The sequence below is a fragment of the Nothobranchius furzeri genome, chromosome 1 (assembly GCF_043380555.1).
Source record: "Nothobranchius furzeri strain GRZ-AD chromosome 1, NfurGRZ-RIMD1, whole genome shotgun sequence".
Taxonomy (NCBI): Eukaryota; Metazoa; Chordata; class Actinopteri; order Cyprinodontiformes; family Nothobranchiidae; genus Nothobranchius; species Nothobranchius furzeri.
In genome coordinates this window covers 100,830,615-100,858,535 of record NC_091741.1, presented here as the reverse complement: position 1 = coordinate 100,858,535, position 27,921 = coordinate 100,830,615, and the positions used below count along the sequence as shown (strand labels likewise).

Genomic DNA, 27,921 nt, shown 5'->3' with positions numbered 1-27,921 from the left:
TTTTATTCACATTGCCTCCATTATACTGCATCACATTATTCTTAATAACCTCAAATGCACAAAAATCTTGGATTTATTTCACACGAGAAAAGGATAAACCACTAAAGAACCTGGTTTAGTTATTAATATTCTTCCAAGTTTCATTCCCATCATGCAAAAAAATCACCCCCTCTTCATTTATTAATGCTTTCCACCCGTATGATTAAAAAATCTACGTCCTGCTCTTTCATTTTTAATAAATAACTCATCTAAATGTTTAATCTTCATTTTAAACTTCCTCCTAGGATTAGGACATTTGTGAGGCACTACAGAACGACCCTTCAGTCTCATAAAAGCGGGTTATTTTTGATGAGCCGTCAAAAAGGAGGCAGAGCAGATGGGCAGAGGACAGTTGGAAGGCATAAATCGTCTGCTCCTTTTCATGTGTGATGCGTATGCCCTTGGTTACCTAGTAACTCTTTTCTATCTCCAGTTGGCGCTCCCGAACAGATTCGCTCGGGATAGCGCGGCGCGTCCCCGCGATGCGCGCGTGTTGGGCACAAGAAGAGTCAAGGCGAACGCGTCAAAACGCACCAGGACTTGGAGGAGGAGCGCTTCCCTGCAAGAAATCAAGAAAATAACTGAAGAAATAAGGAGGAAATTCCCCCGAGGATGATGGGAGACGATTCGCAGGAAGGTCAATCCCTAAACACATAATCTAGACTGACGCGGATATTTTGGAGTACACAAAAGCGGAGACGGTCAGAGAATGGACGGATTCACACCGGGACCAAAAAGCAGGTGAGTCATTTGAAGATTCTCTGGGTTGTCTGCGTGAGCTGAGGATGATGCGGGGAAACGGACACGCAGAGACTCGGACTGAAAATGCCATGACTTGTTTCTTTAAAAAGAAATAAATGCAGAGTTGCGTGTTTTATTGCCGCACGCCTCTGTTTTCTGCGCTCACATTACAAATTATTTCTCTTTTTAGACTTAAACGCTCGTTTTTCATTTGCACGCTGATGCGCCTAAACGCATCTTTTCCGCGCACTTGTATGTTTCTCCGGCTTAGAGTGAGCTGTAAAAGTGCTTTCCGTGAAAAAAAAAAACGCGTGTGATAAATGTTCAGGGCACTTGTTACTTGGTCATTAAGATGCCTTGTGCGCGTGATGGAGCAGTGACGCGTAAGCACTCCGTCATTTCTCTCCTTGAATATAGAAAATAGGGAGGAAAAAATTCAAATAAATAACCCGGTGGTTTACCAGCATTCGGGAGGATTTAAAAGATGAAATTGCGACTTCCGTTTTATTTAAACACAGGGATCACACTGTAGCAAGATTAGTCTCCAACAGAGCGGTGAAGAGGAGGAGGAGGACAAAAGTGGCATGTTTAAGCGGGGATCCTTATTTTCTATTGCTTTTAAGTGTGTATTGTATAAAAATAAACCCATCTGTGGCCCATTTTATCGCTCTCTGTCCTGGGTGAATTGATTTACTTAGTTTGAGTCATTTTAAATCTATAAGGGATAATACTGTATATAAACCCGATGCACTGTTTGATCTCTGATTTCCAGCCATGCAAACACTTATTTAATTTCCATTCCTTCCATTTCTCCCAAAACTCCACAAATGACTTAGAGGACTTTCTGGCCTTCTGAAATTGTGACATCCCTGGACACATGGCCCACGCTCAGAAATAAGTGGTCTCTTTGTTGTCAGTGATAGAAGAAGAAGAAAAAAGAATAATTAACTGGCAGACTTGGATTCCAAAGAGAGGAAGTGAAAATGTCATACAAGAGTTGTCATGGTGATAAGTTGAATAAGCTAAGTGTCCCTGAAGCCCAAGCATTTAGGAAATAATCCATCCTTTTATTCGCCTTGTCTGGCTCACTATTGATGAAAGAGGCTCTTAATTGGTGATAACACACACATATGGACTTCCTTGTTCCTGTTGCATATGTTTAAGTTTAATTAGGACTCCTTTTTGTTTGCAAGCAAACGGTGTTCATTTATATTGTATGTGGCTCTTGAATATCATGCAAGGGATTATGCATGCTGCTGCTGTTGCTGCTTGTTAATTCTCTCTCCGGCCTCTCACTATTTGTATTCCGGTCCCGCCGTTTCAAGTTCCCTGCTGTTTTAATATCCACTCTTCACTCTTTTTTTCTTTTGCGGAAATTTTTCTTGGATGTACTTGAGCTGTGTAACAATCACAGTGGCTTCATTTACAACAAAAATTGAGCTTTCACTTGGAGCTGTGGGAGAGTAATTACACATTGACGCTAGCTGGACAACACTAGAATCAGGATGTGGTCAACGTACGATTGCTCACCGACAAACACAGACATAAACCCACAAATATATGTGTATCTAATTTAAACCATGGAGCACTCTGTTTACCCAAGTGACTCTGTACTTTTCAAGAGAAGCACCACTGAGACACTTTGTCTGCTGCAAAGGTCAGAGGAGCTACGTTCTGAACCAAAGCTAGCACACCTGAGTGTGTCTTGGTCTGAGTTAACATGGACATGGTTGGTCTCTGGCCCAAGAGGCCCCTTGTTCTTTGCCTTCCCTCAGTTATTGCTCTCACATTTAGACATAGAGGCGGGGAAGTGTTTTTGAGTGTCTGTGTATATGCAGAAGTGCACTGACGCACATATGAAGAAGGCCAAGGAAGGTTATTTGTGTTTTCTAATATCCTTCATTGTGTTTGACTGTTGCCTTGAAGCAGCAGGAGCTGCTGCTGAATAATTTCCCAAATGGTTACCTCTGACCTTCTGAAAATATGACCAATCACTGCCTATTTCAGCAGCCCACTGCTGCTGCAGCTCTATTCTCACAACGTACAAAGTCAGAGGCTTAAAATGAAGGCAGCAGTAAACAAAACAAGCAGGATTGACTCTATAGGTGTTGCACATAACGATTTTAAAAACACATCTACAAACACACATCTTTTAAAAGTTCAGAAGAGTGAAGAGTCATCGAGGGGAGAGTTTGGTTTTACTGTTTTAACTCATGAAGCCTGATGAGTTTCAGATCGGTTCTTTGTAATAGTCAACAGGAGCTTTTGGATCAAATAGTTACCAGGGGCCTCATTTATCAAGCTTGCTTACGCACAAAATGGGGTCAGAAAACTGCGTAAGCAACTTTCCACGCTAACTTTGGGATTCATGAAAGAAAACCTAGCGGAAAAATGTGCGCAACTTTAAGTTGACTAGTAAGGACCTTGCTTACGCACATTTTGGACATGGAGAGCACCTGCAGTGCTGCTGCTGCAAAGGATGCAATTATGAAATCCTGCAGCATTATCACTTGTGCTGCTTCGTTTTCACACAGAACAAGACCCCCCACACGCACACACATGTGCGTACACACACACACACACACACACACACACACACACACACACACACACACACACACACACACACACACACACACACACACACACACACACACACAGCCTGAAGCGCAGAATACGGAATGCAGAATATCAGCAGGGGGACAGATTGAGACAGAATGTCATGGGTCTGTGACAGTGTGTGTCCTGTCACTGTGACCCGATTTATCATGCGCCCTGGCTACTTGTACAAGGGAGATCTTCATTTGGCTGACTGGTTAGTGTGTGTGACTTTCACCTGGGAGTCTGGGGATCAAATCCTGATTGGACCATTTTTTTATATCCGCCACAGATCTCTCTGAAGAATTCACAACATTGACGGCTTCAGCAACGCTGTGCCACGCCGTGGATTTTCTCTTATTTGTTTTGCAAAAGCACTTCCTTTCATTTCTCCACCTCACCCACATGTACCTGAATTTCTGCTTGTGAAATAGCGCTTCCTTGATCTGCCTTGATCTACGGTTGCCATGTCATTGGCGGAGCGCTGCAACATCCGGCCTATGTATATGCATGAGATCCACAAGGCACTTTGCATTGACTATTTATGGCAGTAAGTGGGCGTGTTGAGGGTGGGATGTGACTAAAATGCAGCTGAGAAATATTCTCGTTAGTCTCCGATTTATCGAGCGGAGATTGCGTGCAGCTGTGCGTACTCCATGTTTGATAGATCACAAACCTGCTTGGGGTAAGTACATTTTTTTTTGCTGAGCTTAAGTACGGTTTTAGTAAGGATTCTATGCAGTGTTTGATAATTGAGACCCCAGGTGTGTTTTGGATATCCCACAGTCCTTATAAACATATTAAGTGGTTTGATTCTTGAGTTGGGACTGTCATCTTTAGCACTCCCTCTAACCTAATTTAATGAGTCTTTTTTTAGATTCAGCTTCATGGTAGGCTCTTTCTTGGCTCAGTAGGGACTATTGAGTGACACAGGAGACTGGGATTGGTCCTTACAAAGGTGTACATTGGTTTGTAGAGACCATTTAATTCTTGTTCACTGACATAATACAAATGTCATTTGCATCACTAAAGTAGAAGTTACTAAACTGCTGTATTTGTCTGAAATTACAAGTGTTTTATTTCTTTTTCTTGTGCACTGTTAGGTGCAACACAAAGGCAGCTGTCTCTTTCGTTTGAAAGTTTATGCCCCTAACACTGATGTACTCTGTTGTTGTTCATGGTGGCCATTAAGTGCTTAGGCGATGTAGTTGCAATGAGTGTTACACAATCGCAGTACTACATATATGGTGCAAATCTAGTTACATAGGTTCTTTTACCCAGTTCAGTTGGGCTAACTGTTCTTACAACCTCAGAAAGTTCTCTTGACTCTTTGGTCTGAAAACACCTCAGATAGCCTCGCTAGCCATCCTGTAATATATAGTCTGGTAATGACCCATAGACAGAGCTCGGTCATGGGGCGGAAAATACGGTTGTCTTTGAAACTGTACCTGCACACAGTTGGATAGTGCTAGGACCAATCAGAACAATGGACAATGTAACGTATTCATCGCTACAGAAATCAGTCAGAGATGGAGTCCACCATACACCATCAAAGAAGAAGAAGAACCAAGTACATCCTTTTTCTAAATAAAGGACTGAAGTACAGCTCATGTCTCAACAAAAAGCCTAAGTCTAAACAGTCCAAAGTTGATGCCAAACCCGTTTCAAATGAACGCCGTTCCTTAGCCAAGACCAACTTTGCAGTTTTTCTTCATCGCAGCACTGGTGCAAAGCCCGCTGAGCATCTGTTTAGAAAAATAAAATGATATGATTGGTCGGACCTAAAAAGGTTCGGGCTGACGTTAGATCTGCTGAGGCTACAGAGTGTGGCCAGATCAACCTGCAGAGCAAAACATATTTGCTGCTTCTACGGGTTGTATAGATTTCTAGACTACGAATGAAATTATTATTATAACAATGTTTGCTTTTGCGCCACCCAAAAACTTTGTGACTGTGCAATATTCATGAAAGGAGTGGATGGGACCTTCTTGGAGCAAAGCGTGTTTGTTTCAAACATTTAACGCAGTGTTCCAGACAATCAGAAGGAGAACCTGGAAAATGTATAACAGATCAGTCTACTTGTTGATTAAAACATAAAAGAAAGATCTTTTTTGGAATTAATATATAGCTTTTAACCAAGAGAATTTGAGAAAATAGTACCTGTTTTCATGCACAGATCTTGTACTGCTCTCCCTCAAACACTCTGGTCACATACCAAAAGTCCCTGCGCTGTGGTCAACAATAGGTGTTAAACAGGTTCTACCTTAGCAATGAGTTTCAGCAATGCAGGCACCAAAAAGCCATTCCATTTGCTATGCCATCCAATGTAGATATGCAGGAACCAATCACATGCTCTTATGCTACTCAGAAGATCCTACTTGGCTAAAAATATGACCACACTTTAGAAGGATATATAAAGAAGACTGAATCATTTAGACATGCAAAGGGCCACAGTTCAGTACTAGTGGGGAAAATACCTTCAATTGTTGATAATTGAAAAGATTTAAAAATGTTCAAAATCTAATTTATTATTGTTAATTATTAACACAATGTTGAGGGACACAAAAGGTTAAAAGTGCAGCACCCAGACTGATTATGAGCAGTGTTTGCAAAAACTCGTCGGAAAGTCTGACGTTACCGACGTGTTTTAATATTGTCTGACAAAAGACGTAAAATAATCAGACATTATGGCCGACACGCATCTTGTCTTAACTCGCCAAAATCAAATAAACTTCCTGAAAACTAAAAACCATTGAGAATTTGTTCTGAGTCTGTGACACGGACGTTTTTTTTCAAGGATCCATCAGAGATCATCTCTGGTGTCTGCAGAAGCCTGCAGCAGTGCTTCTGAGCGTTTTAGTTGATCTGCACACAGATCAGCAGCTGTGTCAGAACAGCGAGGTAAATTAAGAGAATTTCTTATCATTTTAACATCTGTGCAGAACTGAAACAACAGACAGAAGGATATTCTACCCTGAAAAATGGTTTACTACTGAAGTAGTTCAACAGACACCTCTCTCTCATCTGCTGCAGTGAATTAAGTCATATAAATACCAATGCTAGTCCATCACAGCAATCAGATTTCCTTTTACTTTTAAAGTTGTTCACAAGAACTCAGTGTTTTCTCAGTGACTGAGTCACTTTAAAATGTTCACCAGTTTGGACGTTTATATCCTAAACAGGCAGTTTTTAATCCTGGATAGGATTGTACCACCTAAACAAGAGCCTGTCTGTCTGAATAAACCAGCTTTGAAGAGACTGGGAACCACCTGGCCCTGTAATTTTGCTGCTGGTAGTGTGATATTTACTTCTGTAAACATCCTCAGAAATCCATGGCTGCGTAAAGGCTCATTAAGTAACATTGCACACAACAGCAACAACACATTCTGGTCCTCGCTGCCTTCATACAACAACACTTTCCAAAATGGAGGTGTTACTCATTTAAGGTTAATCAATCAATAAAAAGCAGTTAATGAATTAAAGAGGAATCTACATCCAATCGGTATCTGGTGTGTCCTCCCTTTACGTTCAGACAGTATCAGTTACACTTGAACACGGCTGTTGAAGGACTGGGGGCTGGTAGGTTGTTCCAGACATCTTGGAGAACTAACCACAGATCTTCCTCACATCATTCTGACTCTGATAAGAGCTCTGTGGGGCCAGACCATCACTTCCTGCACTTCTGCTTCTGCTTTACACTGAAGATGGTTCTTGACTATGGCTGAGTGTTTAGTCACTCACACCTAAAGTGATAAAAATAAACAATCAATTATATTTCTGACAACATTTTGTCACACTTGCCCAAAACGTTTGCACAGGGCTGTAGCTCATCTGTTTTGTAAACTGAGTTTCTTCATGTAAGCTGTTCAGAAATCCACCTGCAATGAGTTAGACAGTAATTGTGTAGAGTTTTGTGCAGAAACACATTAAAAGTCCATATAGGGTGATGGTGGCAGTGGGGTTAAGTGTCTGTCTCATGACTGGAGGGTTGCAGGTACAAACCCTGTCTGTCACAGTTGTCGTGTCCTTGGGCAAGACACTTAAGCCTGATTTATGCTTCTCCGTCTGCGTCAGTGCGGAGACACGCAATGCCATTATCCGTCCTTGCGTAGGGATCCAGCAGGCACTCAAGTACGTACGGAGTCGAGCCCACTTTTTTAAACATCCGTCGAACGAGACGGATTACGCAAGCTTGTGATTGGTCAGGACGCCGCTGTTGTTTACAGCGCCGCCATTGCAAAGAGAGCCGAGGATAACTAGCGGCAGACATGGAGAAGCTTGAAGAATACCTCGCGAAAAAACTCTAAAAATATGAACGTTTAATTCTCCCGTGACTGGAGGAGTGAAAAGATGCGCAGCAAGCATTTTATTTGTGGACGGAAATGACAGGAAACGTGGGTTTAGAGGTGGGGAGCGCATGAAGCGGTGGGAGAATGAGAGACAAATATGTCTGTGTTAAAAGTCTCTTATATACACAAAAAACACAATATAAACACACCATCTTGGACCGATACATGACAGGATACCACAGAACAGCGCTACGCCCTCTGTTGTCCTGCCGGGCAATTGCTTTGCAACACTCTCCAGGAGACGGAGAAGTATGAGAGCAAAACGCTTCCGTCAATCCGCGCGTGTCTGTCCCTTGCGGAGCTGACAGAGAAGCATAAACCAGGCTTTAGTGTACCTTACCCGCTGGTGGCGATCAGTCCCATAGGAAAAAATGTGTTGCTCATCAATTGTTCAATCTCATCTCTTGAGATTATTTTGAGAATCTCTTGTGTGTTTCATTCTGTGATCATTTGTTTCTGAATAATTTCTCCTAAGGGTCCCTTAGGAGCAAGATATAAGCTAAAAAGAGAAAAGAGAAAAGACATCAGTAAGACAAATGAGGTTGAGTTGAGAGACCTGTTTGAGCAATACTTTAGAACTGGGATAAACATAAGAGATCTCATAATGGTATGGTTCTGATCTCAATTACGTCTTTTATTTTAAAAGGGGATTAAGGAGAATAACATGAGATGAATCTGAGAAATTTATGAGACAAATCTGAGAAGAATGAGCCCTAAATGAGATCTCATCATTGTGTGTCCAATGTCTCTTCCGTGTCTTCATTATTTCTCTTAATTATCTTACCAAAGCCATCTATGAGAACCATCTGAGCCATATTTGAGAAATTTAAGAAATTAAGAATGTAAGTCTGTAGTGATTGTAACTGACTGTAAAAAATACAAAAATACTTAAGCGCTTAACACTTTATTTAGTTAGCACAATTAGAACACCATTCATATTTGGGTAGCAGCGTATTGACTTTTCTTAAACTCATTAAAACAAAATACATAAAAATAAAATAAATAAGATAAAAATTAAATTCAATACAAAAATAAAAGTTATGTCATTGTCTACTAACCCCCTTGCTTTGAAGTCAGGCCTTAACCATGTTAACTTTACAAACAAGGATTAATATATATATATATATATATATATATAAAACTACACCAGACTTTTTAACAACTGATAGATAATTGTAAGGTCAATCAGAATGACATACTATCAATACTTCCAGATTGTCAACAACAAACAATACTGCAGAGGCACCTGGAACAAATCCACTTGGTATTGGACCATGTGAAAACGAACATGAGAAAATACTGCCTATAAACCAAGTACAACCAAATCCCAAAACTAATTTGGCAGTAGGGTTGCAGGAATTAACCGGTTTGACTATTAACCACGGATAACCCCCCGTACAAACTTCTCAAATGCGGCCTATAAAAAAACAAAAAGACAACAGTGCGACTTGCACGGACAAAAATAAAAGTGGAACTGCATGTGCTTACGCAGCAAAAGCAGAACAGTGATAACAACCATCAGGATCGCTCCATTTCTATTTAGAAAGTGGTTAAAGTCTCCCGTGTGGGGAATATTTCAGATATATTAGATAAATTCTTACACAGGAGACTTCAACCGCTTTCTAGTTGGAAATGGAGCAGTCCTAATGGTTTTTGTCAATGTTCTGCATGTTCAGTTTCACTTTTGTTTTTGTCGGTGCAAGTCGCGCTGTTGTCTTTTTTGTTTTATAGGCCGCGTTGGAGACATTTGTCGTCAATAGTCAAACCAGGTAATCCCTGCAACCCTACTTGGCAGGAAATGTCTCAACACTTATGGTCCATGACTAACAAGAAAAAAACAACAATGGATAAGAGAAAAAGCAGACCACATACTGTATATCATAGCAGTATCCTACTCCTTAGAACCTGCTCTGGCCCTACATTTGTTGACAAAGGCTTTCTTGAGCTTGGCCTCTTCAATTTGTTCCCAACCAGGTAGAGTGGCACATCTCAGGACATAGGCTATAAGACAAGAACATCAAAGTCTTGCATGAGTAATTAGACAAAAAGACAGCTAACACAACCACACTTCAGGTTAAAAGGACATAACAGTGTGACATCTATTTCAGGTAAAATAATTGAAAATCAGCATGTTTATTTCATTAGGCCATAAATATGAAACACAGATGAGGATAAAGTATGTTATACTTAACTGGAAAAAACTTAAAAGGTGTGTACTGTTTTTTGCAACTTGGACCTCAATTCTAGCATGCAATTTGTTCATTTACTCACCCTGACAACTTTAGTGCTATTTGGAGTTTTCTGGGAGATATTAGATCAATTCCCAAATGATGTAAAACAATATAACGGGAGTCGCCCAAGCACCCAAAGGCCGGCGTTCTAAATTAGGACACAAAACGTTTTCATTTTTCCAATGCTGTGTTATGAATCAGAAGCACTATTCCCGTTAGTTTGGAGAGTCTTGGAGGTGATTTGATATTATTTAGGGTCTTTTACAGCTATTTAGTCAAACTAGCTGGCGCATTCAGTGACGTCACGGTTGATTAGTTTTTTTTTTTGATAAATGTAAAAAAAAACTGCTTGAAACACAATATTTCTACATTTCTGACTGAGGTGACATTATCTACCATTATACAACAGTTAGTTCCGACCGAGTGACTTGACTGGTCAAGAGACTTCAAGAGTTGATATTGGACTATAACAATCAATCAATCAATCAATCAATCAATCAATCAATCAAAGCTTTATTTATAAAGCGCCTTCCGCAACCCTGTCAGGAAGCCCAAAGCGCTGAATAACAGCACTGAGACTGTTCACAAACAGTATCACTCCACTGTACACACCCGTTCTAACAGTTATTGTAGAAAATGTTTGTGTCGCCTAGCAACAGCCTTGTCTGAGTCTCCGTTTTGTGTTGGTACTATTTGTGTTGGCATAGCCTGATAATTGATTAAATAAATGAACAAATCATAATCTGTTGTTGCTTATTGTTATAAAAAATGAGCAGGTAGAACTGTTGTATAAAAGCAATATCACACTCGAGGTCATGCGTTGTTGCTGAATATCAGCACTGGCGTGATTTGGTTGTAGGCACGAGGCCGCAGGCTGAGTGCCGTAGATGATCACACCAGTGCTGATATTCAGCAACAATGCATGACATTGAGTGTGATATTGCTTAATTGGAGACTGAATATAATCATTATCCACAGTACCATGGCCTTTAAGCCTAATTTTGAAAAACACTTACTAAGGATTGCATCCACTTTTTTACGGTCCAGGACCCGCTTTCCTTCCTTTCCAGAGGGGTTATTGCCAGGGCGACCAAAGGGGACTGCATTTTGACACTCCTCGACAGTAAATAAATGATCAAAAAGTGCATGAAACAGGCGCATGCTATGTGGTTTGGATGCTTGATTCATGGCAGCAAGGCGGAACGATGAGATGAACACACCACTCCCTGGAAAGAGCTCCTGCTGTCCTAATGGAGAGGATGGGCTGTCACGATGCCTTACTCCAATGAGATCACAAAGAGTCTGAAGCTCTCCGAGCTGATCTGGATCTGAGAAGGAGAGGTACAGAAACAATGCAAGGGTGAGAAAATGTCATGATACTCTTTAAAATTGTTACAAAGCTTTATTGGCAGGCAATTTAAAACAACCAAATAAATGACTACACGACCCAAAAGTGTTCACATTAAAGGACCTGGACTTTTTTGGACTCTTGAAGACGTTTTGCTTCTCATCTGAGGAGCTTTTGTCAGTTCTGAATGGAATATGGGAGAGTCAAGCTAATAAGCTGTCTATTGCTGCTTACAATCAACAAGTACTCCTCAAGAAAAGGACTTAAACATTTTTTTAACTTAATTTAGTTAGTTAGCTATGTTAGTTCTAGGGTTGGGCATCGATTGGAACCGGGACCAAATGTTAAGTTTCTCCCGGAATTTTTCAAAGTTTGTTATTTCGATTCCTAGAATACCGACCAGAAGAGGAATCCGCGGCTGATCTCCTAGAAAAATAAACGTGATCTGCAAATTGTGATCAACGCTTTTCAGAGCTGATCACACCAGCTGTCTGTGTGCAGCACCGAGTCCCCCCCTCCCCCCACCCAGATATAAACAAACACGTCTGCTGAACTTTTACTCCATGATGTGAACTTTAACTCCTGCAGCGTAGAGGAAACGTGTTAAATACGTCAACACGGTGGATTTAATGGAAGCTTTAAAGAACAAACTCTGGACGGTGTGAGGCGAGTTTGTCTCACTGCAGAAATAAAAACACACACGGAGCATCAGCACTCAGACGCAGCAGCTCAACACCACTCGTGTGTGTGTGTGAGCGTCAGAAGGCTGGACAATAACCTGTAGAATAATTAAAATCATCATGCTAGAGCAGCTTCTCTGTGGTGGACCACAATAAATAATTAATAATAATAATAGTAATAGTAATAACAATAATAAATCACACACAAAGTTGTGAAATTTTTCATTTCCCTTCTGAATCATTTCTGTTGAGTTTTAATGTTTAAAATCTGTTAGATTGTTATGTAAACTTGTCTCCTTTGACCCTTCTAAAGGCACTAGATCAAGGACTCTGGATACTGTAATCCTTTGTTTACGAAGTTGTCTTTGCATTAAAATGCACTATTGTTTATTGTGTGCTATGATAGTTTGCTTTAAGTAAAGCAAATCTCGTTGAAATGTTTTTTTTTGTTTATATGAATATATATATATATACACATACATATACAAATGTTTACAAGGATGTGTTTATACTTTTATTTTATTTTTTAAAATAAAGAGGGAGATTGTTAACTTGGTATTTTCTGTTATATCGCATGAGTTCTGTTAGCCCGGGAGTTGTTGTTGGGTGTGCGGGGAGAAAATGGCGGAGGAATAACGCTTTTGGAATGAGACGACGTCGTTGAGTATTTTGAGTTAGTTAGAGTTATCGATAGCAGCTACATTTAACTTTCACTTTCTGTTCGGAATGAATGCTGCTGCAGCATGGAGTTGTCTGTACACAAATGGTCACTTTTCACTAGGGCTGGGCGGATTGATCTAAAATATCGATAGTATCGATCTAACGTTGGTATTGAGTATTTACTAGATACCTGCGTGATGGTATCGATTCAGTTTCTTCTAACCTGGCAAGCCATGATGGTACTCACCGCTACAGATGTCGGTCAACGAGGCATAATTCTAAAAATGCTGGTAAGGGCCATGCAAAATCATTCCCAGGGCCGCAAATGGCCCCTGGGCCGCACTTTGGACACACCAGGTGTAATGCACTAGCATATTTTTCTGTCTTCTTAAAAAGATAATTCAAATACATAAAGTGTTCAATTTCCAATCACTGATACGTTATAAGAAAAAAATAACATCATGAACAAATTGAAAAAAAAAACTTGCCTATTCTTGCGATGACTTCATCGATCTTTCTCTTTTGTTGTAGAATTCTTTCAACCTCCCCCTTACATCTATCACATGGTGTCCATGCATTTTGTTCCTGGTGACCAGGAGGAATGTTGCCCTGATCAGATGAGCTGCCTGAATCTTTCCTGTCTTGTGGCTGGTCAGATGCTTTTCCACTGTCAGATAGACTGACCCCACTACCTGGCAAACCAGCTGCAGGTGAAGGGCCAGGGGTGTCAAGGTCATATAGTGATGGGCTGGATGTTTGGCCTCCATAGAGTGATGGACCTGGGTTGGCATGGCCATATAGTCGCGTGCTGAGTAAGTGGCCTCTGTTGGAAGATGGACTTGAGGCATTGAGGCCATACAGTAATGGGCTGGGTGTATAGCTGCCAAAGGGAGATGGACGAGAAGTGTTGAGGCCATATGGTGATGGGTTGAGTGTACGGTCTCCATAGGGAGGTGGACCTGAGGTGTGGATAAGGCCATACGATGATGTGCTGGCTGTATGGACTCCGTAGGGAGATGGACGAGAAGTGTCCGTGCCTTTTGGTGATGGGCTGGGTGTATGGTCTCCGTAGGGTGATGTATTGATGGTGTTAGAGCTGTCATAAATTTACATTGAACCATAAATTACATTTCAGTAAACACAAAAACACATGGCAAATGACTACAAAAAACTGGCAGAATTACCTATAAAATAATCGTTTCATACTTAGACACAGAACATTTGTTACAACCCAGGTTGGACAGGTAAAGCCGTAACAACATTTCAATACCAGGGTTTTTCCTGCATTCAAATTTGCGTGGCGGCCGCCTCCAACTAATTTTGGACCGCCCCAGCCTGATTTCACTCTGCCCCCAACTTTATGGATGTTATTTTAACTGCAGTTGCAGTGTTGCGCCACTATAGGGTGCTGTATCAGCAGCGGTGCACCGAAAAGTGCAAACACCAACGCAGAAAAAGATCAAAAATGGCTTTTCTCGCTAGTTGGTAATTATCTATGGTTGGTGCTATTAACGTCATGATTTTCCCCCAGGCTCTTCCAAATCAGAGCAGGGCTGTACAGTCCGATGAAAATAACTGTCTGTGCGTGTCTGTCTACTTTTAAATGTAGCACTGGTGCAACATCTTTGAATTACTATTTTCCCCAGAACTTTCTTGAACAAAAGTAAGTTATGTGTAAGAAAAATGCTTTTTACTGGCACACAGTGTGGTCATCTGGATGCAGTGGAGGAAAATAAAGGAACCAGCAAAGCCAGAACCGGTCCAAAGTTTGGGATCAAAAGAAAGGCAGATTGGCTAATGCTAAAGCTAACGGGTAGCAGTCTCACGATCAAGTGACGCACAGAAAAACATATGATGATGGTAAAACTAAGAAAGAATAAACTCTACAAGTGGATGAAAAGTCCCCACCATCCTGTTTATTCTGCATCCCGCAGCGCTATGGATCAGAACCGGTGCAGATACGAGTCACATTACTGCTGGTGCCGGAAGTACGGCAAGCTGTTGTAATATATAATTCACAAACGCTTCTGTCTTCAAACATAATTTAAACTGGATTATTGCCAACCCGTACATAATAGACATGCCACCATTACATTGTTAGCAGAAGAAACTAAATGTTATTACCATTTCCAATATGTTAATGAAATGCATTCTATTTTACTGGATATATTTGTGTTATTTTGACTAAGAGGAGTGTTATTAATACAAACCTAAAATGTTACTGAAATGTAGGTCAAATATTAAAAAATAATTTAACTACAAATATCAGATGGAAAAAGGGAACTAAACACCAATCTAGTGCATATTATTGAGCCTTTTATAATAAGAGTCTGTTATTTCAGCCTGATCATTTTGTTTTATTTCATATTTTTTTTAGCAGCAAACCAGTTTTGTTTCATTTGAAATGTTGTGAATTGGAATATTCAATTAATCAACAGAAGCTTAGGTTAGAACATTTAATGGAAAAATATTTAGCCTTTCAAAAAGTGAGGCTAATTAAATGAACTGAGTACGCATGTGCTGGTGAATGGTCAGGATGGTACCACCTCTGTCTCAATTTGAGCCAGGAAAAACCCTGAATACTAAGCAAAAAGCTCACAATGTGTTGTGACAATTGAGCTTTTTTGTGAGAGATTTAGCTGATTGATTTAAACAGATGATAAGATAAACATAATGAGAAACCAATGGCAAAAAACTTAACCAAGATTTTGTTATTATTATTGTAAGCCTACCTGTAGGATGGTGGGTCACCGCAGCTGCGGCTTGTTGCATGCCCCGCGTCAGGTGATGCATTCATGGCTGGGATTTCCTCACCATGTTCAGACAGTGGGCTTCTTATAATGGTGTTAGACTCTGATGAGTGTAATGGCACATTCTCTTTTAACATATTCAAAAAGGACTTCTGTGAAGTTTGGTGGCTTTTTGGCAGCTTAGAATGATCTTCCCCTGAAATATATTCAACAGTGGCCCTATAAAATTTACCATCTGACCACTTTGCTAAAACAGGATCTCCTGATCTAAGATCTTGCAGCTGCACAGGAGCCTCATCTCTTGACAAAATGTCAACGCCTGTAAAGATTTTGCCAGTATAACCGTCTTCCCATCTGACAAATACATGACACCCTGGGGAAGAAAGAAAGCAACTAAGACATTTTCTATTTAGTCACAACAACGTACACAGTTACTTTTGTAGGGGTGCACCGATGCAGTTTTTTGCCCAATCCCCAATCTTGAGAAAAACCTGACTGGCTGATTTCGATTTTTATTTTGACATTTATTTATCATCACTCAGATCAGCTGATTCACGCCAATCTGACCCTCCGCAGTGTGCTACAGTGCAGCACGGAGCAAGAGAGAGGTGCTAATTTCAGGCTAGATCATCTTAATCAGTCAGAGAAACTGGTAAGAACTGTTAGGGAAATTTGTTCAAACTAAATCACAGGAGATGTCCAAAACGTTTCATAATCCTGTGTGTTCATCATGTGTTAAAAAAAAACTGCATTTGGGGAAATCCAGATTAAAGCGAGGATCAATGCACGGGTGGAGACGTATTTCATCCACACTTTCTGTTAGGAAAACGCCTCTGAAAGAGGTGTCTCCTGGTGGACCGAGAGAGTGGTGCTGAGGCAGTAGTGGAAATATGGACTGATTTTGATCAGCCCCTGCTCAAAGACATCAATGCCGATTGATCGGTGCACCCCTAATTTTTAAATCATATATGTAATGATTATTGCAGCACAACATAAAGCCTATATAACAGACACACTAACAGTTGACAGTATTATTTAGACACTTACCAGATTGTTCATTTAGCAGAGGGGAGTGCTGCAGGTCCTTCATTTTCTGGGTTGGAACCCGTAACCTTTTTTTGCCTGGCATTTTTTTGTTTTCCATTCTGTTAATTAAAACATAAATTCAGCTTCCACTTTTTCTTATCACAGCCAGTTAGCCATGCCACGTCCAACGGTCTGAGTAAAATGACTGTGGAATTCTTAAACATATGTATGACCCACTCCAATGAAAATCATGTTTTTTTCCTGTTTATAACATGTTCATGATTTATTTTTCTTATATTACAGCTACTGCGGCAACAAGTTATTTTCAGCGCTCAAGTATTGTGTCTTTCATATGGATCAAAATAGTTCATAATGTGGATTTTGTACATGTAGCTGTCCCTTACGTCTTTATTATCCCTGTATATTCTGCATCCTTGGGATTTTGACATGTTTTACACTTTCACCCAAATCCGCTTCTTATCTGCGCCTTAGTTTCACATTAGTTTACACTTGTAAGTCCGCCACAATTTCTGTATCTGTGCACATCCCAGAATGCTCTGCGTAATCATGTGATCACAAGGCGCCAAATGAATAGAACGTAAAATATGCTAAATACTTATATCAAGAAGCAGTAGCGACAATGCTAACTCGTCCTTTTCAAATAATAGTAATTCAGATTAAAGCCCAAACTCTCATCTTTCAAACTATATAAGTATCATTACTCTAGTGTAAAGCTCACGGAGTTACGAGCAAACAAAGCAGCGAAAAATAGCAAATTTCATGAAGTAAGCCTTGAATGTCAAGGCCACAAAATTAATGTAAGTTGTGGAAGCTAACTATCAAAGATTTATGCTAACGCCATCCACCTCTCCGTCTTCTCAAATGTAAATTATTTGACATCTTTGCAACGTTATTTGTGTTACATGCCATGGTAACTAATATATATTTTTGATTCTTACCTTGCTGGAACAAAAGGTAAAGCTTCAACGACCGACCAACGGACAGTTCTCTCTTGTTCACTTTTTTTTTCTCTCGGACTTTCCCCGCACTGAAAACCGCTTGAAACCTGTTTTCATGCCATGGTCTTTTAGAGGCCAGTGTCACGTGACATAATGCCGTCCCCTACAGGGCGGGATTGGGATCAAACTGATTCAAATGTTCTAATCTAGAACAACATACTCTCGCGAGATTTGGTATAGATCTCTGTTTGACCCGGTTTGACCTGACTTGAGAGAAACATCACAGCGCAAGAACAACTAAAAGTAAGTAAATTGTTTTTGTTTTCCTAAATTATGCGCTTTTACCACATACAAGGTAGGATTCGTTCTACTACAGTAACGTCACTGCGTTGCATAAAAATGATATAAATATATTCAACCACGTCCGCGATCACCTAGCTAAGATGCCTAGCCACACCTAGCTAAAACATGTATGTTTACTGATACATAAAGCGTTACATATAACCCCCCCCCCCCCCCCAAACCGTTCTCGATCATTCTATCCTACTTACTGAAGTTACCTAGTCTTAATAAACAGTTATATATTATTTCTAGTAACATTTAATGCTCCAATAGCGACGTATTGGGTGCTGTACAGCTGCATGTTGGGATAGCTAGATGTCTAAACAGATGATCTAAAAGCGTTGGTTGCTTTGTGTTGTGAGTTTGTTAAACTGCAGAAAATGGTACACTTCTGCTGCCATGCTAACCTTCACAAGAAGGCAAAAAGGTTAAAAGTAGGCTGGAGTCACGGTAATCGTATTTGGCCGTTTATTTTGATGGAGAAATCTTAAGGCTGTTGGTCATACTGACAGACTGTAATTACCCCGACGCATGCATGTGTGAAGACATTTTAAACGTTATGCACAGAGACTGCGGAGGTAACAACAATCAAGTAAAGATTCGCATCTGAGCGTTGTCTCAAACGTGGACACCTTGATCAGTGCAGCTCGCTATCAGCACGCTGAGGAGCTGTAGAGAGCATCTCGGAGCATGTCTGATAGCCAGCCAGTCTCTCTCTGTTTAATTCTGCACAGAGACTGAGTCAGACTCCAGAACCAGACCACAGCAGGTAAAATCTTCCTTCTTTAAGTGAAATCATTTAATTGTGGCATTATTATGTTACTGGACACGCTGGCCAGCTTGTTTAGAGTAAATATAATAGAAAAATGTATGAAAATTAAATTGTGAATTTTTATATTATTTGAGAGATGAAAATGATTGTAGAAAAGGATCAAGACCGTTTTTTTACAATTATTAAAACTAAACAAAGTAAGATATCATAAAACAAATGAAAGATGATTACAAATTCCAATTAGATATAAGAAAACAAAAGATTTTGGTAAAAGCAGCTTTAACTAAAAGTGTTTTAAGCTGTTTTTAATGGTGTCCAGACTGTTAATACTACTTAATAGTGTTGCATTGGTACCTTAAAATCCTAATCAGTTCGGTCAGTGTTTTTAAGGGCTCGGTTCAATCAATTTTAGGAATATTATTATTATATCTATTTATGTAATATTTAAAGTGGCTCCTACAGTGAGCAGAATGAGGTGTCATCACAGGCTGCTGATCTAGCATGATGTCTTTAATTATTTGACAGGTTATTTGTGCAGCTATGAGGGTCACGTTCATACAAACAAGTGTTGTGTTTGACTTTTGATGGTCCGTGTTTTTATTTCTGCAGCGAGCCTTACAAACTCAACTCACACCACTCAGAGTTTCTTCTTTAAAAGTTGTATAAAATAATGTGCTTCCTCGGCATTTTTTGTTGTAGGATGAAAACTTTACATCAGTTTTTCCAGGGAAAAGGTTTGGCTGATGTGTTTGTTTACATTTAGCCGCTGCAGACCTGCAGTGTGAGAAGGGACAGAGGGGCAGCGCGACACTCTGTTAAGCGTCTTTACAGGCTCCAGTAGCAGCGACAGCCAGCTGGTTTGATCCGCTCTGAAAGGCGTTAATCAGAATTAGCAGATCACATTTCTTAAACGGAGATCGGGCACATGCAGCCATCATGCATCACTAAATACAGCGGCTGTGCGGAAACTCGCCTGGGAACTTTTATCTGCTGCACTTAAATCACACAATAAAAATGCATTATTGTACAAAAAAAATAAACTGAAACGGTACGCAAGTGGACTGAGCTGAAACGGTTAAACGTTTCATTATTGAGGTAAACTCCTTAATATATTGTGATATTGATTTTAGGCCACATCGCCCAGCCCTACCTCGTAGAGACCTGAATTGACACTTGCTAGAAAGTATATTTTTGTTTATTAAAGATTTGATTAGATGTAAACCCCTTTACTGAACAAAGACTTGATGCTTCATTATAAAATATTTTAACTTTTACAAAAAGTTCCACTGTATATTCCAGTAACTTGTGTCTGTTTTTATATAGGATTAGGGTGTCAAATGACCAGACGAAAACCTGGAAAACGATGGAGGAGGACCAGTAATGAAGATGGCTCAAATAAACGACCAAGAAGGATTTCACAATTGGTGAGTAGCCTGTCATAGATGTGTTACAGAAAAATCTGCTGCAAATTAATAACCTATTTTTCTCCCTGCAGTCATCTCTTTTTGCAGCCACTAATGTTCATGTGGAGACTGATGAGCAATTTTTAAGTAAGTTATGAAATGTGCATATCTTTTACTTTTTAGATTAGATCGGGATTTATTTTCAACATCTTTTAAATGTGCTAGCTGCGTGAAATAACCAGCTCAGTGGTCTAGTGGTAGAGTGTCCACCCTGAGACTGGGAAATTAGGGTTCAATTCCTGGTCAGATCATAACAAAGACTTAGAAAAAATGGGACCCAGTGCCTCCCTGCTTGACACTCAGCATTAAGGGTTGGGTTGGGGGGTTTAAACCACCAAATAGTTCCTGAGCACGACTCTGTCTGCAGCTCACTGCTCCCCCAGGGGATGGGTCAAATGTAGAGAATAAATTTTGCACACACACCTGTGTGACAACTGATGGCACTTTAACTTTAAATTATTTTTAAACCTCCCACTGTCTCTATGGGTGACCCTGCGAGGAAAGTTGACCATTGAGCAGGGTTGATGGTTTATCCCTTGGGTCCACGTGGCAGGGGTGAGGAGTGAGCCCACCACGTGGACCTTAAGGGATAAACCATCAACCCTGCTCAATGGTCAACTTTCCTCGCGGGGTCACCCATAGAGACAGTGGGGGGGTTAAAAAGTGTCTGCTCTGCTGTCTGATCATTTTAGCTACAGCCAGTCCCAAATAGAGAGAAGACAGATGTCCTGAGCACAGTTCTGCAACTCACAGGTCCTATAGATAAATAGAACACAGTCCACAGTTTGTCAAAAAAATTGCATGGAAATATTGTTTACACATATCTGGATTTAAGTAGCACATGTAAATAACAAAATATAAGTTATCTTGGGATATATAATCATTTATTCTTTAAACTTTCACCTTTTAAGTTAAAGCTGTTAATAACATAAGGGCAGGATCCTTTCATAAACACTAGGTTTGAAGGTTTTGACTTTCTCCTTATATTTTAAAAAGTAGTGTAGGTCACTGTGTGGCTGCAGCCTTTGCTCCAGTCAGGGCATTCAAGTTGACATTGTTGTCCTATTAGTGTGTGTGTGTATTTTATATATATATATATATATATATATATATATATATATATATATATATATATATTAGGGCTGGGCGATATGGACCAAACCTTACATCTCTATCTTTTAGCTGAATTCCGATATACGATCCATATCTAGATATTTTTCCTCCTGTAAAATATTTACAAGTTAACACACTTCAAGCTGTCTTGAGAAATTATATACATACATCAGTAGATTAAATACTTAAAAATGTATTGATTCTTGTCAAACTTTTACCTTAGTGCCTATTCTCTACCAGTCTGCGCTTTAGAAACACTGGTGCAGCTGTCTAACACACACACACACACGCACACACACACACACACACACACACACACACACACACACACACACACACACACACACACACAGGTGAGAGCTAGAAGTGTATAAAATGTCCCACAGGCACTTTAATTATATATTCATAATTAATGTAAAAAATTTTAAATTTCCTCTAGAGATGGACAATATCGTATATTTCTTGTCCAGAGAAAAATAATCTATCATGTTTAATTAAATTTATGATGATGTAATTGCATCTGCTGAAGGTCACATGGGTCATGCACCATGGAGTTATTAGTTATCAGGGCAAACATGGCTGGAATCTAACAGTATTGACTCATATCAGCGATTATAATGTAATGACTCAGAGTCTCTGGTTGCTCTTTTATCAATATTATTTTCGGGCTACTGTCGGCGTAACCCACGCCTTACGAACTCTTAGCTTTTTTAACAGAATTGCTCGTAATGGAGTATTTACTAGCAAAGCGAACCAGAGCGGGAAAAAATAAATAAAACGGTACCCCTATAGTTTGCTATTGAAACCCTTACATGACGTTTGAGGTAATTTGGCCACTCCGGCAGTCCGTAGATGTTTCCCAATTACACGGGGGGGAGGGGTTTGTCTCGTCTCTCCGCACAAGCAGAATGGATAAACAAAACTCTGTTGGTGTTGAACGTCCCCAAATAATTAAAAACAGGGACCCAAATGCAAAGTTTAGAGCAGCACATTTACTCAGAGGCTCTCAGATTGAGCAAACTTGTGAGAATACACGTAATAACCGCTTTGAGACGGAGCAACATGTCGTTAGCATAGCGACTAATCGCTATCATAGCAATTTGGCCAGTTATATCAATATAACGATATAGTCATGAAGTCTACAGAGGGTGGTGGGATCTGAGTGACATTTCATTAACCCTGTAGTGGCTCTAGGTAAGGCAAAGCAGCTTTATTTGTATAGCATATTTCAAACACAAAGGAAATTCTAAGTGCTTTACAGAATAGATAATTATTTAAAAATATGGAAAAGTTGCATAGTGTGCCTTTTAATTAGAACAAATTAAGATTAAATATTACTGAATATGCGATGATTAGGCCGTCATTTTACATTTGACTGAATAGGCTATGACCATCAGTAAAAATCACTGAAAAAAAACAGTGTTATTTTTGATCTACAGTAAAGCCTAATTCATACGTCTCCAACCCCTCCACGAGGGAGAGACGCACAGACGAAGACGTTTTGCCTTCAGACTTCTCCATCTCCTGAGGACTGTTACAAAACAATTCCCTGCCAGGACACCAGAGGGCGCAGCGCTGTTCTGTGGTGTCCTGTCATGTCAGACTTTATAACGCGGACAAATTTGTCCCTTATCCTCCTCCACCTCTTCATGCGTTTGCCACCTCTAAATCCACAATTCCCATCATTTCCGCCGAATAAAACACTTGCTGTGCATCTTTTCACTCCTCCAGTCATGGGTGAATAAACGTTCATATTTGTAGAGTTTTTCTGCGAGGTATTCTTGTAGCTTCTCCCTGTCTGCCGCTAGATATCCTCAGCTTTCTTTATGATTTTGAGGGTGCAATGTCAGCGCAGTTGACAACAGCAGCGTTCTGACCAATCATAAACTTGTATTCTCCGTCTCGTCGAATGAATGCTTAGATAAGAGAGTTAGACTCCATCCATTCTTGCGAGCCTGCTGGAGAGCCCTCGAAAGGACGAATACTGGTGTTGCGTGCATCCGTCCCTTCGCAGATGGAGAAGTATAAATTAGGCTTAACTATGAATGCATAACATCCTTTTTATCCTTCTTTAGCACTTGGTACCAATAAGCACAGCTTGATTACATTATACAAATTTGCTATTGTGGTATGCCTGTAGAGACAATCTCCATTGTTGGCTAAGTTGATATTGTTTCTACCAAGTACTGTTAATGTCGCTCACTCCCAGGTTTTGATGAGTGGAATTCAAGAATGTGTATTATGTGTTATCAAGAACACACAGATGTAAACATAAACTGATACAATGTGAACAAGACGTGGAAGAAAAAAAAATACACACCCCATTAGTAGTATTTTAATAATCTTTAAATAATTTCTAGTGAATCCTGATTCAGATAAAGGTATGATTTATTCATATGTCCTCTTCACTGTCAAAAGGTAGGGAAGCACAGCAGAAGGGTTTGCCTCCTGGAGGAGACCAAAACACTCCACTTGAAAAGGAACCTATCCAACCACCAGATATCCATGCAGGATGTGCCCCACTCTCTCTGAACTATCAAGTCTCTCACCGATTGCCAGGTACACTCATCCTCTTTTGTCTGCCTGTCTCTTCATCCAAGGATGCACAGTAATTTTTGTCAATGGGTAGATTCAGCTAGTATAGACCCTTTTACTACCTACGTCATCAAAAGTTGCGCGCGCAGCCTGGCAACGAGAGTGAAGGCTTCCTCATTCACACTCGATAGTAAAACAGCGTTTTAAACCCTTTGTTTTGAAGTTCTGAGCACATAAAAATGTCGGGTTGTTGCGTGTATGGATGCCAGAATCGCTTCTCTTCAAGCAGTGGACTGAAACTTTACAGAATTCCGAAGGGAGCACATCCATTTCAACAAAATCGGAGGCGTCTGTGGCTGCAGGCCATCAAAAGGGTTGATGAAAACTGGACTGAAAACACGATCCGAAATGCTCGAGTTTGTAGCGCCCATTTTATATCAGGTAAGGTAATAATGTACTAAGATTACACCAGAAAGCTGGTTAACGTATGTTCTATTAAATAAGTCTGGAACATCAAAATGACAAAATTAAACAAATGTATACGCTTTATTTCATGCTTCAAATTAACATTTCATTCTAATTCATCTGTATTTTCCCACTGCATATTAGTATAAACTGTATTTCTCTAAAAATAAACACGATTGTACTCTGAGCACGCTAAAAAAGAAACCTATGCTATACTCACCCTGCCATGCAGGTACGTAGTTCTCTGGTTTGTTTACTATGACCCAAGCCTCGTACATAGCAGTCTTGTGTCCTTGTCTTTGGCTAGGAAGGACTTCTGCCTTCAAGACGCAAAACTCAGAGTCTATGCCGTGATATTTTACTTCCTGTACGTGGCCACAGACAACATAGTTGTATGCATCTAACCATTTGTATGCCCGTAGCTTCTCACGTGTGTACTTACTGGGCCTCTCCTCTAAAAACGTATATATATCGGGCCACTGGATATCTGGCGACGCACCTACATCTTCCACCCATTCCATAATGCCACAGGGATCCGGGAGTCTGTTGCCATTCGTTAAAGTGAGTTTAATAATATAACATTCAAGATTTGCCGGTGATAACCCCGCAGCGTAGCTTGATAAAGCCTGACACAACGCCATTCTCTGTTGCCAAGCTGCGCGCGCATTCTCGCTGACGTCATATTGTTTACAAACAGTAAAAGGGTCTACAAGAATTGGATGCACAGGCTGAGACTACGTAAGATTTGCATTGTGACATTAATTATTTGTGTTTTATTTTTTACAGCACAAAGCGCGGTACAAGAGATTGTTTCAACTATTGACTCTGTCAAAGACTGTGAAGAACCAACTTCCACATCAGTCATCAGAGATCCTCCTGATGACTTAATAACCGAACTACATAGCAATGCTGAGTATGCTCCATCTCATTCATTTGAGGAAGATGTGGGGGATTGGACGTATGATGATGGACATATGTTCAGTGAGGGGTTTGAAGAGGGTTTGAGTGAGGAGTGTGCAGAAGATTCAAATGTCAAGGACACAATAGACAAACCATTATATGACAATGCCACAATAACTGTGGCAGAGTGCCTTTTAATCATCATGGCTTACGTAAACTGTCATAAAATAACTGACAAGGCCCTTAGTGATTTGCTTAAAATGTTCAAGTTACTTTGTCCTGGTAGTTTGCATACAGATCGCTTAAACAGTGTGCAGAAGTTCAAAGACTTTTTTTTAACCCACTCTGCATCATCTCCAATTGTATTGCATAAATATTGCAGTAATTGCTTTGGATTATTAGAGGGTGAACAATTTGAATGTCTGTCCTGTGGGACCATTGTGTCAGAAGAAAAATCCTCTTCTTTCATAGAGGTTCCAATTGAGGCTCAAATAAGGTCTATGTTTCTCAAGCCAGGTTTTCAGGAGAAGCTTAACTTTAGATTAAACAGGACGAAGACAGATCCCAATAACATTGAAGATCTATATGATGGAGAAGTTTACAGACAGCTTGTAGATGGAGGTGGTCCTCTTAGTGACCCTAAAAACATCTCACTTACATGGAACACAGATGGGGTACCTATCTTTAAATCATCCAAGTTCTCAGTGTGGCCTTTTTATTGTATCATTAACGAATTAAGTTTCATGGAACGCACAAAAAGAGAGAATATGATATTTGCTGGACTTTGGTATGGGGATTCAAAACCATCCATGGTTACATTTCTAAGGCCACTAAGTGATGCATTGAGTAAACTTGCAGACAGTGGAGTTCTTGTGCAACCTGCAGAGTTGACATCTGAACCTTTTGTGTGTAAAGTACTCACCATTGCAGGAACATGTGACTTGCCCGCTAAAGCCTTAGTCCTTAATTCAGTGCAATATAATGGGAAATTTGGATGTCATAAATGTGAGCAGCCAGGAGAGACAGTAAAGACAGGGGAAAGGGGACATGTCCATGTATTTCCATTCCAACACAGAGACCCAAAAGAGCCACTGCGCACAAATGAAAAGTTTGCTCTTGATATGAAAACTGCGAAGGAGACCAACACTACTATTAAAGGCGTGAAGGGGCCTTGTTGGCTTAGCAATCTTAAAAGTTATAACCTTGTAAAAGGCACTGCCATAGATTACATGCACTCAGTACTCCTTGGAGTGATGCGCCTTTTGATGGTTCTGTGGTTTTCTACAGAGTTTTCACGTCAGCCCTTCAGCATGGCCAAAAATGCCAAAGAAATTGATAGGAGATTTCAGGATATCTCTCCTCCATCCTCAATTCGATATCCTCGGTCGGTGACATCTCACAGAATGTTTTTCAAAGCATCAGAATTTCGTGCTCTTTTGCTTTACTATGGACCTGTTGTTTTCCGTGGAATTCTTGCAACACTGTACTACAATCACTTCCTTCTACTAAGTGAAGCGATTTTCATTTTATTGATGGAATCGATATCATTTGAACAGATACATCATGCAGAAAGACTATTGTGGAACTTTTGTTCTCAAATTGCTACACTCTATGGTGACAGGTACGAAACTGCAAATGTACACCTTCTTGTGCACCTAGCAGACAGTGTCAGGGCCCTTGGCCCATTATGGACTCATTCATGTTTCCATTTTGAAGATAAGAATGGATATTTGTTAAGGCTTATACATGGCACTCAAAATATACCTATGCAGATGATCCATGCAGTCAAACTTGTGCAGTCTATTCCTGTTATTTCACAAACCATAAAGCCAGGGAATGCCATAGCTGAATTTTACATACATATGACCAAAGATGATAGTTTCTGTGTGGAAAACCATGATTTGTGTAGGACTAAACTATATGGAGCATCTAATAAACTTCAACTGGACACAGTTCACCACTCTGCTTTGGAAAGATGTGCTGGTCACTGCATCAATTCTAAAACAGTAAGGGTCTTTCACAGGGCACAAGTTAAGAGGAATTATCTCACATCAAAACACTATGGGAAAGGCAATAGAAGAAACAATTTCACAGTTGTTTTTTCTAGTGAAGGACAGATAAAATATGGAAAGATAGATTTCTTCTTTATCACTGAACAATCCTGTGACAAATGGGTTCTTGTTCATGAATTAAAAGATGCAGGTTTTTCTTTGCTGCAAGATAGTAGAACGAATGGCACATGCAGTCATGTTGTTCCACTTGTGGAAACTTCTGTCAGAACAGTGGTTCCCTTGGATTGTATTTTGGGTAAAGTTGTTTACCTTGACTTGACATCTATGCCTGGCATAGTGTTTGTAGCTCATTTACCAAATACACTTGAAAGGTTTTAACCATTAAGACCAAAACTGACCAATAACAACATTGACCTCTGTATTTTTACTGTTCTGTATAACACAACTTTGCTGTGGCTTCTGTAAAAAGCAACCATTTTCATTTTTATGTTTACATAACTGTTAATGAAATTGACAATGCAATGTAAATATCTAGAAATTTCATGAATTAAAAAAAGATATCTTGAACACATTGTGGCTTAATGTGCTATACAGTTTTTAAATGTTAACGTAAAGCTTAAAACTGTAATTAACAAGTTATGACATGTAAGAATTCAACAAGTTTTGGAAGTTGAACATTATGTAAATATAAACCACAATTGAATTGATAACGCATTTTGTCAAGAAATAAATGGATTTAGTGTCATTTGAGAGCACATTTGATTTTGTTATGAAACTGATCTAACTTAGTGACGTCATGCATTGCTCGCTGAGACATAACTGAGATAGGGATTTGAAGTAAGGATATCATATTGAGACATTTTTGAGAGTGCATTTCATGTCTCATTTTTAACTTATCTGAGATCAGGAAAAGAGACAGTTGTAAGAGGATTTTGAGA

At 39.9% G+C, this 27,921-nt stretch overlaps 3 protein-coding genes across 4 annotated transcripts in view; 2 read left to right on the top strand and 1 right to left on the bottom strand.

Annotated features, from left to right (window-relative positions):
- The first annotated feature begins 319 nt into the window (after window positions 1–319).
- Window positions 320–27,728, top strand: LOC129162811 (uncharacterized). Of its 2 annotated transcripts, none has more exons than XM_070552684.1 (5): window positions 320–780; window positions 19,819–19,919; window positions 19,991–20,045; window positions 23,490–23,630; window positions 24,858–27,728. In XM_070552684.1, the coding sequence occupies exons 2-5, from the start codon at window positions 19,833–19,835 to the stop codon at window positions 27,359–27,361; spliced, it is 2,787 nt and encodes a 928-aa protein (XP_070408785.1). In that variant the 5' UTR covers window positions 320–780; window positions 19,819–19,832; the 3' UTR covers window positions 27,362–27,728. The 2 variants fall into 2 exon arrangements, with proteins under 2 accessions (XP_070408785.1, XP_070408783.1); XM_070552682.1 differs by lacking the exon at window positions 320–780 and adding an exon at window positions 17,594–17,684.
- LOC129161956 (uncharacterized) lies at window positions 4,937–17,501 on the bottom strand. The gene is made up of 6 exons (XM_070552691.1): window positions 17,382–17,501; window positions 16,444–16,541; window positions 15,379–15,769; window positions 13,135–13,742; window positions 10,975–11,286; window positions 4,937–9,728 (listed from the first exon to the last, which is right to left on the bottom strand). The coding sequence occupies exons 2-6, from the start codon at window positions 16,538–16,540 to the stop codon at window positions 9,619–9,621; spliced, it is 1,518 nt and encodes a 505-aa protein (XP_070408792.1). The 5' UTR covers window position 16,541; window positions 17,382–17,501; the 3' UTR covers window positions 4,937–9,618.
- The window catches only part of nlgn3a (neuroligin 3a), a 232,842-nt gene continuing 229,775 nt past the window's right edge, over window positions 24,855–27,921 (top strand). Inside the window, exon 1 of the mRNA XM_070552687.1 lies at window positions 24,855–24,984. The gene's annotated coding sequence lies outside the window, so the exon portion shown is untranslated. The remainder of the gene's footprint in view (window positions 24,985–27,921) is intronic.